This window comes from Dipodomys merriami, unplaced genomic scaffold (genome assembly GCF_024711535.1).
Source record: "Dipodomys merriami isolate MVZ:Mamm:240054 unplaced genomic scaffold, mDipMer1.0.p SCAF_8, whole genome shotgun sequence".
NCBI lineage: Eukaryota > Metazoa > Chordata > Mammalia > Rodentia > Heteromyidae > Dipodomys > Dipodomys merriami.
This window is the reverse complement of record NW_027206401.1, coordinates 10,151,531-10,167,973: the sequence shown is the minus strand read 5'-3', so window position 1 is coordinate 10,167,973 and position 16,443 is coordinate 10,151,531. Positions and strand designations below refer to the sequence as shown.

At 42.5% G+C, this 16,443-nt stretch overlaps 1 protein-coding gene across 15 annotated transcripts in view; it reads right to left on the bottom strand.

Moving 5' to 3' along the window:
- Syne1 (spectrin repeat containing nuclear envelope protein 1) overlaps positions 1 to 16,443 on the bottom strand; it is a 406,378-nt gene that overhangs the window by 182,529 nt on the left and 207,406 nt on the right. For all 15 annotated transcript variants that reach the window (XM_070010443.1, XM_070010444.1, XM_070010431.1 and 12 more), the window contains 11 exons: positions 13,881 to 14,053; positions 13,183 to 13,336; positions 10,394 to 10,537; positions 8,880 to 9,044; positions 6,935 to 7,252; positions 5,854 to 6,009; positions 5,532 to 5,702; positions 4,111 to 4,437; positions 2,754 to 2,906; positions 1,052 to 1,219; positions 411 to 587 (listed from right to left, as the gene is read on the bottom strand). In XM_070010443.1, the coding sequence (XP_069866544.1) occupies positions 411 to 587; positions 1,052 to 1,219; positions 2,754 to 2,906; positions 4,111 to 4,437; positions 5,532 to 5,702; positions 5,854 to 6,009; positions 6,935 to 7,252; positions 8,880 to 9,044; positions 10,394 to 10,537; positions 13,183 to 13,336; positions 13,881 to 14,053 (2,106 nt within the window). The remainder of the gene's footprint in view (positions 1 to 410; positions 588 to 1,051; positions 1,220 to 2,753; positions 2,907 to 4,110; positions 4,438 to 5,531; positions 5,703 to 5,853; positions 6,010 to 6,934; positions 7,253 to 8,879; positions 9,045 to 10,393; positions 10,538 to 13,182; positions 13,337 to 13,880; positions 14,054 to 16,443) is intronic.

Here is a 16,443-nt window from a genome sequence, read left to right as displayed (position 1 = left end):
TGATATCGACTCTTCTCAATTTCTATATGAATGCATAAACACATTAGAGTAGAAGCTAGGCTGCACACCATTTTAAAAGATGATTGTGAAGATTAAAAATTCACTTATTTTAATTGCTACAGAATAAATGGAAAATTAGAAAAAAACATTTTGATGGTGTGCAATAACTAAAAACAAGCAAAACAATTTTAAAAAACAATTTCTCACCATCTGTTTACTGAGTAAAGGGGATGGATAAAACCGAATATCTGAAATTTAGTCATGCCAAATAGATGGCCTGCTCCTCTGTGTTCATGTTGATTGAAATCCACCTTATTTCCTCTCTGGCTACAGAGAGACTCTTTCTGAAAACCTCCTTCAGATGGGATAGCTTTTTCTCATCAGGTTCTAGAAGATTCTAGAATGCTCACCCTCTGGGCAGTGCTGCAGATGGCCGAGTAGCTGTCCCCTGTGCCCTGCAGGTGAGCTTGCACATTCTGTCTCAGCTTTGCCTGCAGGTGGTCAGCACACTGTCCAATCAGAGTGTCACCTTTCTCCTTAAGACTGCTCAAACGCTCTTCAAAGCCAGCGACTTCTTCCATGATTGCCTGAAAATAAAACGGATTCAAACTTCTCATAAATCCACTTCAGTTTGGAGCCAACTAGTTGTCAAATAGATTAAGATGAATAACTTCACAGTCTAATTCATCTTTTTTTTTTTTTTGGAAGAGTTTTCAATTTATCTTGGTAACGTATTGACAAAACACTTAAAAAGGACCTAAAGGTGTTCAGGGATATTCCTATAGGAGAAGTTAGTGAGGTCAAAAGATTCATGACAGGGGAATGCAGTGTTGGGTGTGGTTCTCTGTGGCTATAATCTCATACTCAGAAGCAAAGGCAGGAAGATTATGAGATCAAGGCTATCCAGGGTTATATAACCAGACCCTGTCATCATAACCAGAGTTGCTGCACTTGTGGACATACACACACACACACACACACACACACACACACACACACACACACACACACTCACACAGGCAGCCTGGTCAACACTGCTCACCGATCTTACCTTGTGGTGAGCTAGCTGCTGGGTAATTGTCTCCAGGCTGCTTGTTTCCAGAAGGTCAGGTGCCGCCAGCCTGCCAGACACCTGCAGCAGCCACTTTTCAACCTCTTGGAGCTCACTGTTGTAGTCTTCATGGTCTTTGACTTTCCCCTCCAGACTGAGGACACGTTCCTTGTAAAATCAGGTTTCCATTAGAGGTGAGGTCCACCAAGTAATAACCCACTCAAAACTTTGCATTTCACCTCAAAGAAACAACTGCCCAATAAATAAGTGGGCGAAAGACTTAAAGAGAAACTTCTCTGAAGAAGAAAGAAGGATGGCCAATAGACACATGAAGAAATGTTTAACGTCCCTAGTCATAAAAGAAATGCAAATCAAAACAACATTGAGATATCACCTCACCCCAGTTAGAACGGCAAAAATCAAGAACTCTAACAACAGATGCTGGAGGGGATGTGGACAGAAGGGAACCTTACTTCATTGTTGGTGGGAATGTAAACTTGTTCAACCACTTTGGAAAGCAGTATGGAGGTTCCTCAAAAGACTTCACATAGAGCTCCCCTATGACCCAGCAATCCCACTTTTGGGCATTTACCCAAATGTTTACAAACAAGACCACACTAAAACTACCAGCACAACAATGTTTATTGCAGCATTATTTACCATAGCTAAGATATGGAACCAACCCAGATGCCCCTCAGTAGATGAATGGATCAAGAAAATGTGGTATATATACACAATGGAATTCTATGCCTCCATCAGAAAGAATGACATTGCCCCATTTGTTAGGAAATGGAAAAACTTGGAAAAAATTATATTAAGTGAAGTAAGCCAGGCCCAAAGAAACATAGGTCCCATGGTTTCCCTTATTTGCAATAACTAGTATATGTCTGAGACAAACAGAAAAAGTCAGATAAGTTGATGTTAGGTGAAATGAACCCTAAGATATGTATTCAAATGTTTCTTTTTCTTTCATGCATTTGTTTCTAACGCATTTATAAGATTATCTCTTTGTTGCTTTGTATGTCCCTCCCCCACAGTATAACCCCTGCTTTCACTATATTTGATGTCAGTATAACTTGAGGAGGAGATGGGGAAAAACCAGTTGTTTAAGGATACAGGTGGACCTGTTGCAACAATGAGAAGTACAAGTTGTCATGTCCAAAACGAGCTTTACAACTTCGGTGCAGGGGGGGGGGGGGGAGGGAGGGGAGAAGGGGGGAAGGAGAAGGATTGGGATTGGGGGGGAGGGGGGAGGCTGGGAAGGGATGTGAAGGGTAAACAAAAGGAGGAGGCTGCAATGCTTGGTAAGAAATGTACGCATTATCCTGCTCATGTAATTGTAACCCCTCTGTACAGTATGTTCACAAATAAAATTTAAAAAAAAAACAACTTTGCATTTCAGAAAATGCAGGGCAGTTCATGGGGAAGATAGGATTATTTACATCTGAAAACGAATGGGACTGGGCAGAAGTACAATCAGTGGCAGAGTTTGTACGGGCCATGTACAAGGCTGCAGATTCAATACATAGCATCAAGTACAAATGAAACAAATAGAAAAGCAATAGGAATGAAGGCACATCCTTTGTGCCATTTACATGCCCAGCTGCTAACAGGAAAAATATAGACTCCAATCAGTCCTTACAACTGACAGAGAGAAAGGAGTCTGGTCTTGCCTTGTGTCTAACCTTGGGTCTCTTCTTACCTTCACTATGCTGCAGAGGTCCTGGTAGTCACTCTGAAGTTTGTCCACTTTGTCCTTTAAAGTGACATTGTGCACCAGTTCCAAAAGAGCTTCCCCCTTCTCTCGCACTGAGTTCACTGATGGTTCATGGGATAACACTATTTGTTGCAGTGACTTGAATGACAAAACAAACAAGCAAAAAAACACAGAACAAACACTGAGTTCACAAGATAAATATACAGATGACTGTGGCAGGCATAATATGACTGACCACTGAGAAAGATCTAGCACATATTTTTGGAACTAGTAACTACAAAGCACTAAAGAGAAAATGGCACAGGATGGCTAATACAGTTGTAAAAAGAGCTGCCAAAGGAGAGTAGTCACATAGCTCTTAATAGGTGGAGAAGAAAATAGGGAACAGAATTTCATTGGCTAACTATGACCCAGTTGATCATTCTGCCTTCCACTTCATTCCTTTGGGCAGAAATCAAGAAATCTCAGCATAAAATGGAGTGGGCCCACTCTCTTTGGATTCTGAAGTCTTACAGTCTGTTCCAGCTTGAATGAGACATGGCCTTAGGGAGATAAATTCCAGCTGGCATTTTGCTGTGATAAGATAAAAGTGCTCCTTAAGTAGATGGGGAATTTGGTTGAGGGTTGGGGAGAAGGGGCTGTGATTCTTATGTGCCATCTTCAAAGACAAGCTGCCAAGTTTGGCAAGGAAGGAGGCCAAGTCTAGAAATAGACATTGGTTGGAAGTGTTTGCACAAGATTCTCGCAGGAAAAAAAATGGAGATAAGCCAGCACAGTCATGATTATCACTATATCATTTTGGGTCCATTTAAAACACAAATGTTTATAAATACACTTTGATATTGCTTCAAAAATTTTAGCAGATGAAATCTCAATACTGAGTATACCAGTATTGGTATTAGTATTTATTCTTTCATATTTATTTCTAAGCTGTTCGACTATTGTTGGTCAATTCAAACTTATTGCTTTTCAATCATAGCATCTCATTTTTAATTTATCATTCTAGGTAGCAAAAGATGGTTGGAAACCTCTCTATGGTACAAGATCCTGATGCCATGATCTAGAATCTAAAGAAAAGGTCAGAAAAGGTCTGTATGGATAACAATTTGGGCATATTTTTCCTGCCTGGGAAATAATTCCAAGGCAGTGTATGTATCTAACTAGTCAAAGCAACCTATGTAGGACAAAGTATCAGATAACAGGCTTGCCAGAGATGGCTGTCAACATCAGAACTAGTGACGGTCTGCCCAAGTCACCTCCCAAGCCACCCAAGAATGGCCTGCCCAAGTCACCTCCCTCCCACGGCGTCCCCACGGGACTACCTTGGGTAGCAAGGGACTACCTTGTATTTCGATAACTGAGCTTTCTTCTCATATAATTCCACCTTGGGTTCTTCAGGGCTACGAAGGATGTCCTGGTGCTCCGAGATCCACCGAGCCAGTGCTTTACACTTATCCCAGAATTCCTTGGCTAAGTGAAGACCCTTCTCCAGGGTCATGTGCTCTTTCCGCACGGTGCTGGTCAGTTCCTTCAGCTGCTCCATGTGACTGTGCAGTTCCCTTCTTAGCGTCTCAGCCTCATCTTCCTCCAAGAATTTCATGGCCCTCTCTCCTTTCTCTCGGGCTGATTTCAGCAAACTTTGGCCTTTCTCCATGTCTTTTAACAAAACCTGAGAAAGACAGCAAAACAGAAGCCAATATAATTCTATTTTATTCCTTTTTAAGAAAGGCTTAAAATACAGTTAAAAAAAACCCAAACAAAAACAAAAACCAACCCTTTGGGCTGGGATGTAGCTCAGTGGCAAAGCACTTGCCTAGCAAGTGCAACGTCCTGGGTTCAATCCCCAGTACCAAAAAAGAAAAGACAAAAAAAATACAGTTAAAAAAAAACCCAAACAAAAGAAAGGCTTGCCAGGCCCATTCTTGAGGTATCTGTATTGTAAAGTCTATTTCTAGGTCTGACCTGGTCAGGAATCAGAAGCACTTTTTTATTTGCCAGTCCTGGGGCTTGAACTGAGTACCTGCGCACTATCCCTGAGCTTCTTTTGCTAAAGGCTAGCACTCTACCCCTTGAGCCACAGCCCCACTTCTGGCTTTTTCTGTTTATGTGGTGCTGAGGAATCAAACTCAGGGCCTCATGCATGTGAGGCAAGCATTCTACTGAGCCACTTTCCCAGCCCTAGAGGTATTCTTTTTCTTTTTCCTTCTGCAGATGGTTAGTACATAGATTCTAAATTAGAGACTTCTTAGCAGTCTCTCTAGAAATCTGGATTATGAGCCTTGTTAGGCAAGCACCCTGCCCCTGACCACCAACCCTTGTGCTCTCCCTTTCTTTCTATGATAGCATCTCACTATTTTGCCAAGGATAATCTCACAATGAGATCCCTCTGCCTTCACTTCCCAAATGTTCGAGATTACAGGTATGCACCACCACCTCCAGATCGTGAGTTACATCTCTTCATTAAGACACAGGTCATAGATCTGATATGGATTTTTTTTCTCTAGTATGTAAGTGTCAAACATTCTCTTGTTAAAACACCTGGGCTTCTGTGCGTAGGCCATTCAGATGATACCATATCACACATAGGTAGAGACCAGCTCTGGCCTGGAAGAGCTTCTAACAATATTTGGAGGGAAATGAGTAGCTGAGGATCACTGGCCACGTGGTATCAGGATGAACACAAGGGCTTCCCGGATCTACATGAGGAATAGAAGATCCAGGGAAGGACAGGTGCCAGCCCAGCAGGAATGGCTGCATGCTTACCTCCATGGTCTTGAGTTTCTTCCCCATCATCTCTTTATCTACTCTATCCATTTCAGTAGCCACATTCTTAAAATTCTTTTGAGTAGAGCTGTACCAGTCAGAATAGGAACCGAGGGCTAATTCAGATTCCTCCAAACTCTGGATCTCCTCTTCCAAGAATTTGATTTGCTCCTACAAAAACAAAGAGAAAATTGAACCATGAGGAAAAGCCTGGGTCAGGGTGTTGGAGGACCACTGGGCATTGACACTGGAGGTAAATGAACACATTCCCGTTGGCCTTGTGAGGCTGGCTGGACTCCATGAGCAGCGGTGGTCCTCTCACCAGCACGTGGAGAAGCAGGGCCTGGTATCTGGAGGTGAGCTGGGTGGCCTGGCAGCCCATCCTGCTGTTGACATGGCTCTCATCTAGTATCTCCTGGGTTCTAGTTCCCACTTCCTCCACCTCGTCTCTGTGTGCAGACACTTCTTCGTGCCATTTCTGAAATGTGGGAAGGATGACAGGCAAAGACTCAACCCTACTCATTCTTAAGACAGGTGTTGTATGCATCTTCCTAATATAACACTGCTTCAGCATATATGTTTAGAATATTATTAGCCTGAAATATGATTTTGAAAAGGCATCATAAAATCACCTTACACCGAAATGGTAAGAAAACTGTGCTTATGAATCTAGAGACTTTTCTGGACATATTTATACTCAGTTTTCAAACTTCTTTAAAAAATTGATATATATGTTTTACATGTGCTTTTGCACTTAGATCAAGTTTTTAATTGGTGAAAAATGGGAAAAATGCCTGTGAATTATTTTGGATAGGTGAATGGAGAAATGCATAAAAATGAAAATTGTATAATAATTATGAAGTATTATTTTAATGTATCATATTTAAAAATTTTCATATTAGAAACATAATTTAAATAATGTCTTGCCATCATTTATGTATTTTTACCAAGTAACAGGCAATAGAGGATAAGAAAAAAAGGCAAAATATTAAACTATTAAAGACTAGTCTATGAAACATTTTACTTATTTTAACTTTCTGGACAAGTAGAAAGCAATCTTCCCAAATCTAAGCCTTGGAAAATTAACTTTTTCTGCCAATCTTGGAGCTTGAACTCAGAGCCTGAGTGTTGTCCCTGAGCTTTTTGCACTCAAGGCTAGTGATCTACCACTTGAGTTTACAGCTCTACTTCTGGCTTATTTGGTACTTAACTGGAGATAAGAGTCTTTATTGACTTTTCTGTCTGGGCTGGCTTCAAACTGTAATCCTCAGATCTCAGCCTCCTGAGTAGCTAGGATTACAGGCATGAGCCATCAGCATCCAGCAAAAATCAAATATTGTAACGAGCAAAGTATGTAAACTAAGTACTGGTTTGAAGAGGGTCAGGAATTTCATGGGAAGTACCTTCATCTGATGTAGCTGTATCTCTTTGGTCGCCCGATTAGACTGCCGTTCGGTCCTCACACTAACTTTCTCCTCCATTTTCGTAAGCCATTCATCCACCTGCTGGAACTTCTGCTCCATGAGTCTCAGTTTATTCACCACATTGTTGAACTGCAACCGGGTCTCAGAGAGTTTGTGCTGGTAAGCCTGCCAGTCCTGCCGGAGCGACTCCAAGGCCCGGTCTTCTGCCTGCGGGATGCCCCATGGAATCACATCCTCTCTGGTATGCAGCACTGAGTTGAGCAGGGCCTGTCCCTCCGCACAGCGCACTTGCAGCTCCTGCAGGGAAAAGGCGTGGCTGTCATACATCACCCACAGTTCACCCTGCACCAGCAGCAGGTGTGACTCGAGCCAACTGGGGCAGCCTGCACTTCCCATGAATTCAGTATGATTTTATTCTGCAGAATGGCAAGACATAACTGAGGCTTACTACAGCTCGTAATCTTCAGGAGGTGCCCAAGGCTTGTTGCTTTGACATCAAACGATCTCAGGGCCATAGAGAAAGAAACACTGGATCCTCTTTTGCAAAGGACAGATCCTTGGCCAGGGCGGGACTAATAGGAACATTGTGGACAAATCAAGTTGGACTTGGAGGATGCAAAGAACACAAATCTGAGAGGATAGGTTATCAGACCAAAGTGATACCCAGGTATAAATTCATTTAGTCTGCCAAAGCTTTACCTCCAAGGATTTACCCTGTAATATTCAGTACGACAAGGCTTGTTCAAAAAGTATACTTTTTTTAGTAGAAAGGAAATAATCATATAATTAAGGATGTTGGCAAACAGTATTTTATAGTTCTGTTTCTAATCATAGAAATATCCATCTACCATCTTGCGGGGATGGGGCACCTGTGGCCCAGGGGACATAGAAGGCCTACAAAATCATGTGGTACGTGCCAGGACAAACATGTATTCTTCTCATCTGCTGCCTACAGCTTTTACCTTTATTGGTAAGTGCTAAATGACTGAACAAGGCAATTGGTTAAGCCAACTTACCCACTGGGTCTGCCATTTGCCCAGAATTGCAACCTGCTGTTTGAGTAGCAACCCTTTCTCTAGTTCTTCCATTTTCTAGAACTCTGCTTCTGGATCTGTGTCCTCAGCAGGGGAAACAGGAGTTAGGGTTAAAACTACGAGCCTAAGATACGCTGAGCAGTTGTGTCCTGCTGTTCTATTCACATCAAAGCCTGTCTTTCAGGGAATAGGCAGGTGTGTCAGTCAATGTAAGGTTACTAGGTGCTCTACTTCTGGCTTATTTGGTACTTAACTGGAGATAAAAGTCTCACTGACTTTTCTGTCTGGGCTGGCTTCAAAATGTAATCCTCAGATCTCAGCCTCCTGAGTGGCTAGGATTACAGGCGTGAGCCATCAGCACCCTAGTAGCTGAACGAATTTCCCAAGAGAACCAGCTCTGATTGTTTATGCTGCCTACCAAAAGACAAGTGCTAGTGGTTCATGCCTATAATCCTAGCTACTCAGAAATCTGAGATATGAGGGCCATGGTTTGAAGTCAGCCTGAGCAGGATGTCTGTGAGATACATATCTCCAATTTATCAGAAATAAAAGAAGTGAGAATGGCTCAAGTGGTAGAGTGCCAGCTTTAAACAGAAAAAGCTAAGCGAGAGTATGAGGCTCTGAGTTCAAGACTCAGTACTGGCACAGACAGACACAGATACACACACACACACACACACACACACACACACACACACACGCCTACCCCAGGATCTCAACTTGTCTTTACTTCTAAGGACACAAAAATCCCTTAGATCAAGTCTTACCAGGTCTGCCCTCAGTGCATATGAATATGTATCAGGTATCTGTAGTAATCGCCCATTGGTTTAAATAATAATTCCCATGTTCCCCGTGAAGAACCCCCTGGTTCTGAATACAGAAGACATTACCTGAAGATCTCGCAGTGTTGTCTCCTGGGTGCAGGCATCTCCTTCAAGAATGGAATATCGCTGGAGCTTCTCCTGTTCTTGCCCTAGCCAGACTTCGAATGCCTTTAAGTCTCTCTGGTACTCTTGGTGCAAGCGGACAAGTTTTTCATCCTTGGTTACTGCTTCCTGGAATTAGCGTGTAAGATGATTAAGAGAGAGACTTGGTGGTAGCTTACACCTGTAAACCTCACTACTCAGGAGGCTGAGATCTGAGGATTTAGGTTAAGAGACTGTCTATGCAGAAAAGTCTGTGGGACACTATCTCCTCCTCCTCCTCCTCTTCCTCCTCCTCCTCCTCCTCCTCCTCCTCCTCCTCCTCCTCCTCCTCCTCATCCTCCTCATCATCATCATCATCAATGCTGGTCTACAGGCATGGCTCAAGTGGTAGAGCACTGGCCAAGAGCAAACAGCTGAATGACAGCCCAAGGTCTTGATTTCAAGGCCCTAGTACTGGCACCACAATTAAGATAGAAATATATTCATGTATGCAGTATCAATGTGTTATAGGCATCTCTGTTGGGAATTTTAGAAAATCACAATAATTAAATCATCATCCTATAAATGAATTGCTTTAAGTTCAAAATTTTAAGATTTATATAGCAAAGCCTGAAAAAAAATATTTCAGGACTGAAAGTGTTCTGGAAGATCATTTGTTGAATGAATTACAAGAACTCCAAATTTTTAATGAAATGTTGACAAGACATTCCAAGAAGTGAATAAACTTTACATTTCATAAATATTCATCTTTGATGACAAAAAATGAAATTCCTGTATCGTGCATTAAATAAGAATTTGAGCTTACTGTGGATTAACTTTCTGAAATCTAGAAAATACAGTAGAATGTGCTCTTCAAAAAGTATTTTTCTTTTCTACCTACTTGGGACTAGAAAGACCATGGTCAAGGCCATTCTTGGCAAAAATTTGGTGCAGTCTCATTTCAAACAACCAGCTAGGAACAATGGTATGTAACTATAGTCCCAGACAGGAGAGCAGTGGTCCAAGGCTTCCCTGAGCAAAAATGTAAGACCTAATCTAAAAAATAATCTAAATAAGAAAGGGCTTGAAATATGGCTCAATGCCCTGAATTCAAATCCCAATACTGAAAATAAAATTCTTTTTATGCGCTTGATGAAGCCTAGATAACGAATTACACATATTATTGTGATTATCTATATATAAAGCTATCATTAGCAGACATAGTAAGGCATTTATGTGTCTTCATTATAAAGCTATTTCATATTCCTGTGAAACGGTTACATTTCTAGGAATTTTTAACTGAGAAGCATTTTACTTTATTAATTTGTATTTGAAGATTTTTGTTTGGTTTTCCTAGTGATACCTTGAATATATTACAATTTATTAGGCTCTGTTCTGTTTCCACTAGGATGTCATTTAAAAAAAAATAAACAAGTGTTTAAATAAGCACAGGTCCAAATACTTCTTGGATGAGCCCATTGGAAGTGGGCTAGCCCTACCTTGGCCCTCTCTTTGATCGCCTGGTATCGTTCCTGCAGCTCCTGAAGTTCCAGCTGGGTGACATAATGCTCCGTCATGCCTGCCCCTTTGGCTTCAATCGCCTCCAGCAGGCTGCTATGACTTAGTACTTCTTCATTTAATAACTAGAGAATGTTTTTCAAAAGTGAAAGGGTTATCCATGACCAATCATATCTATTATCCTTTTCAAACTAAGTCTTTAATGCAGAGTTAACAGTGATGTTAGATAATCCATCCACCCATAAGTCCATTCATTTATAAAGCACACACATTTGTACCTGGACAAACACCAACTTGGGAATATGTCTGTGTATTTTGTATGGACTACAGAACTTTTTCTGAGTCACCAATTCCCATGTAACTAACCTTACGGTTCTCCTTGGAGATCTCCAATTTCGTCTATGTAGAAATGGGCTCCTGATGTCCTCCCTATCCCTCTTTCTCATCTAGCCTTTTCCAAACAGTAAATGCTACTATCTACCGCCCAGATTTCAGGTGGCTAACACAGGACACAGGGAGTGGCGCATCACCTCCCTACACCTCCATCATTCATCCATAATGTAACCTTGTCAGTTCTCTCTGAGTCTGCTGCAACTCCTCACGCCCAGTGTTCTCATCCCTCACTTCTACAACAGTCTCTTAGGCAGAGTGGGCCAGGGAGTCAACAGGAGACATGAGGACAATGCAGGGGGCGTCTTCTGCCTCCTCCCACAACTTACCCGCTGCTGGCCTCCCCCCCACCCCGGCTCTTCTGTTCTAACAACATTCTACCTTTCTCTCTGCCCCTATTGTACCATGACCTCTTCCTCCTTAGGGCCTGTAGACATGATTCTTCTATCTAGAATATTCTTTCCCCAACTTTTCTCAGATTAATTTCTCTGCACAGACCCTCTAGGCCGCAGGCAATATATGTCCTGTGTCGAAGCGATCTCTCCTGTGCCTCTCCTGACCCCAGCAGTCTGTGTTAGCCCTTTCCTCTCACCATACCATATTTATTTCTTCACAGCACTTCCCAGTCATAGTTACTTATTTATCCCTAAGCTCAACGTGTGTGTGTGTGTGTGTGTGTGTGTGTGTGTGTGTGTGTGTGTGTGTGTGTGTGTGTGTGTGTGTGTGTGTCCACCAGAATTTTTTTTTGGTGGAATTCCTTTCTTTTTTTTCCTTTTCTTGTGAAAATACTGTACAGAGGGGTTACAATTACATGGGCAAGATAATGAGTACATTTCTTATCAAGCATTGTAGCCTCCTCCTTTGTTTCCCCTTCCCATCCCTTCCCATCCTCTCCCCCCCACCCGCCTCCCCACGCAATCCTCCTCCCCCCCACCAAAGTTGTAAAGTTCGGTTTTCCACATAACAACTTGTACATCTCATTGTTGCAATGGATTCACCTATATCCCTATTTAAACGATTTGTTTTTTCCCTTCCCCTCCACAAATTATACCCAACCTCAATGTTTTGTTTACCTATAGTGGGGCATTGTGTCTACCCATGGCAACATCTCAACACATATTGACTAAACAGATGAATTATTTACTCATCAGGCAATGAACTGCAATGGCAGGTAATAAATGTAGATAACTACCAACCAGACCATTATGATTATTAGTTTACAGATATAGAAGTGAGACCCAGAAATAGAGCAATTTGGCACAGGTCATGCAAGACCAGTTAGTCATTTGAGTTACTGTAACGGCATTTGCTTGGCATCTGACAGAGCCAAATGCCAGGTCAACAAGGGAAATTCAGCATCACTATCATCGTTATCTACTGCAGGAGAGGGACATGTAAGGACACATTGTGTAACATGAGTGATGAAGAAATGAAGAAGGGCTGTGAGAGGAGGGAACTACTAATTCATCCTGGGCTGGGTAGAGTGGCATTGTAGTAAAAACTGACTTCTGAAGTAATCCAAGGTGGGTGGGAAGCTACAGGAAGGGGAAGGCCCCTTAGGGAAGGAAAGAGATTCTGTGAAGACAGGGAATCTTTTAAATGGTGCTGTATCAGATTTGGCAGTGTAGAGATGGTAGGTGAGAATGGGAGAAGAGGAAAGGGGGAATGCTCGGGGAGACTGTAGAATTCTTACAAACCACCCGGGAGGAACGTGCCATATGCACAGTGCAGCCAGCTCTGGCCCCTGGAGCTATTTGCCTTGCATGATGGTGGCAGAGATGGAGAGAAGCAGGTGAGCAGTGAGTTTGCTGTAATGCCAGGAAGAGGCGGGCTCAGCAGAACTAGTAGCAAACTGAACTGGGAATGGGAAAGAAGGAAGTAGGGATAAGGAGATTCCCAATTTAGAACTTTCACTGGGGCATGAATTTTAGCGCTCCCATGATTTCTATGCAGACGTTGATCATTATGTCTTAGTATATGATAAGTCTTAACGTGACTAAAATTCAAAGGCCTTCAGTAGTTAGAGCTTCCTTGGATATTATAAGGAGATTCAAAAATACTAATAGAGCTTAGAGTGTCTGTCTAACATGCAAAAGCGCTGGTATAGAAGGAGGAGGTAAAATGGTAATCTTAAACTGTGTTAAAAAGAAATCAATTTTACTTGTGAAGATGCACAGTCTGAAGGGACTAACAAATATTAAAAAGGGGCTAAACTTTAAATGGTCAGTATCATGACATGGGCTTATGTGACTGTCTTGGAGAAGACCATTTACACTCATTCAAGAAGCACAAACAGAATTCTGGGCCTGGAAGATATTAGGCATTAGAACTCAAGCCTCCAATGCTGTAAGATTTAAGTGAGGCCTGAGCCGTCTCTGACCTTGGCTTTTCCCAGGGCGGCTACTTTCTCCCGCAGCTCTGCATGCTGCCTTTCCGATTCACTCAGGCTGCCCTCTATCCCGTCCATCCAGCCAGTGAACTGCCGCACGTCATCCTGATAACTTGTCCATTTGGAAAGCGCTCCTTCGAGTTGGCTGACAGGGAACAGAAAGCACGGGAGTGTACACTGTGACACTCTATACGTCCCACGTCTGTAACTGGGGCTGTTCTGCCCGCCCCAGCAGCCCAGGGTCCAGGGGGGGCCTATGTGGTTTCAATTACGGAATCTGTACCATGATTATCATTGAACAGAGATTTATCTTTTGACTTTGGGCAACAAAAGAAACATGTAATTTTTAATTAGCTATATCAAAACACTGTCAAAGTATTACAGATCAAACGAAGTACGAGTTTATACTTGCTTGTTTGTTTTAATATATTATGAGAGATGGGAGGAGGAGAGGAAGGGGAGGGGAAAGGAGAAAGTAAAGAAGAATAAGAGCGAAAGGGAGGGGAGGAGAGGAGAGGGGAGGGGAGAGGAAGGGAGGAGAAAGGAAAGCAGGAAGTAAAGAGGAAGAAGGGAGAGGAAGAGATGGGAGGGAAAGGGAGAGAAAGAGTGGGAAAGGGAAAGGAGTAAGGAAAGGGAAAGGGAAGGGATAGTCTGTCCATATCAGCTGGCCAGACTGAGAGTGCACTCACCTTTTACAGCGAATCGCGGTGGACAGGAGGGACGCCCACATGTCCTTCGCAGCCTGCAGCTGCTGCTGGATCGCAGGTGCCCCCTCCGCAGAGGTGTTCTGCAGGACGTATTCTCCCCTGGTCACTACCATTTTCATCTGAATCTCTTTCTCCTGCTTCACTGACAACAGGGCCTGAAAAGCAAGCACAGAAGACCTTTGTGTCGCACCTACTCTTTCTGCCTTCAAAGGCTCCAGAGGTCCTGAAGGTAGCAGCATGTCATGACATGTCTACAGTGCGCGCCAGGGAAGTTTTGCTGGTGAGTGACAGGAACGAGTCACCTGCCAGCCTCTAAGAAGCTCTGGCACTGACTCTCGTCTTGACCAGTCTTGAGCCTTTTCTGAATAGTCCTTTCCTTCCACTGATATTTTATCCCCCTGGCTTTAACAGGGAAAAATATATTACAGTAGAATTCATGAAGTCTCAAAGGTCACAGGAAGAAAAGCTTATAAAAGTTCAGGTCTGTGGCAGAACATCTCTATGGAAAGAGATTAGATATGTCAAGTCCTCTGTAAGCCTTCTTCTTTTTTTATATGGGAGTGACACTTCAGTTCAGACTGATCAAGCTGGGAGCAGCGTCCCCTGAAAAGTCAGAGCCTCATTTCTGTTCCTAAGCTGGGCCTTGCATTCCCTCCAGCCTCCTTCTAGACATGTGTGGACCTCACTGCACAAAATAATCAACCCCTCAATAAAAAGGTCTGAGCAATTTCTTGTATTCTTGCATCTGGCTGTTGCTAGCCATTTCCTGTCTGTGGCTATATCCTCAAATCCATACCCACTCCTCTGCCAGGGAATTCCTCTATTATTCTTAAAAATTCCCAAGATCCTCCACTCCTCTTCAATATAGTCCTGGAACCCTTAGCCAGGTCAATAAGGCAAGAAAAAGACATTAAAGGGATCCGCATAGGGAAAGAAGAAGTTAAACTATCCCTTTTTGCAGACGACATGATACTATACCTTCACGATTCCAAAAACTCCATCCCCAAACTCTTAGAAATCATAAATCACTTCGGCAAAATAGCAGGATACAAAATAAACCCACAAAAATCAGTTGCCTTTCTGTACACTGGCAATGTACAAGAAGAGAGGGAAATAAAGGGAGCAACCCCATTCACAATAACCTCCCAAAAAATAAAATATTTAGGAATTAACCTAACCAAAGATGTAAAAGAACTATTTAATGAAAACTATAAAAAGTTAAAGAAAGAAATGGCAGAAGACACTAGGAAATGGAAAGACCTCCCATGCTCCTGGATAGGCCAACTTAATATAGTAAAGATGGTAATACTTCCAAAACTAATATACAAATTCAATGCAATTCCTATTAAAATCCCAATGACGTACATCACTGAAATACAGAAAACAGTACAAAAATTCATATGGAACAACAAAAGACCTAGAATAGCCAAAACAATTCTAGGGGATAAAGACAATATGGGAGGGCTATCCATGCCGAACTTCAAACTCTACTACAGAGCTATAATAACAAAGACAGCATGGTACTGGCACAAAAACAGACCTGAAGACCAATGGAACAGAATAGAAGATCCAGAAATAAATCCACAGGCCTACAGCCAGCTGATATTCCACAAAGGAGCCAAAGACATACAATGGAAGAAACACAGCCTCTTCAACCGCTGGTGCTGGGAAAACTGGGCAGCCACATGCAGAAAACTAAAAGTGGACCCCAGCCTATCACCATGCACCAACATCAACTCAAAATGGATTAAAGACCTTAACATTAAACCTGAATCTCTGAAACTACTGCAGGACAGAGTAGGAGAGACACTTGAACTAATAGGCACAGGAAGGAACTTCCTGAACAGAGTCCCAGGGTCACAACAAGTTGGAGAGACTCGACAAATGGGACTACCTTAAAATAAAAAGCTTCTGCACAGCTAAATCTATCGCAACTAAGCTAGAAAGACAACCAACTAATTGGGAAAAAATATTTACCAGCAATATATCAGACAAGGGGTTAACATCCTGTATATACAGGGAACTCAAGAAACTAATCCCTCCCAAACCTAACAAACCAATTACTAAATGGGCAAGGGAACTAAAGAGGGACTTCTCAAATGAAGAAATAAAAATGGCAAAGAAACACATGAGGAAATGTTCATCATCCCTGGTGGTGAAGGAAATGCAAATAAAGACAACCCTGAAATACCACCTTACCCCAGTCAGAATGTCCCACATCCACAAATCAGCCAACGACAAATGCTGGAGGGGATGTGGAGAAAGAGGAACCCTATTACACTGCTGGTGGGAATGTACATTTATACAACCACTTTGGAAAGCAGTCTGGAGGGTCCTTAGAAAGCTAAAGATTGACCTCCCTTACGACCCAATCATACCACTTCTAGGCATCTACCCTGAACAACAGGAACCAATATACAAGGACACATGCACCTCCATGTTTATTGCAGCACTGTTCACAATAGCTAGGATATGGAAACAACCCAGATGCCCCACCACAGATGAATGGATCCAAAAATTGTGGTATCTATACACAATGGAATAT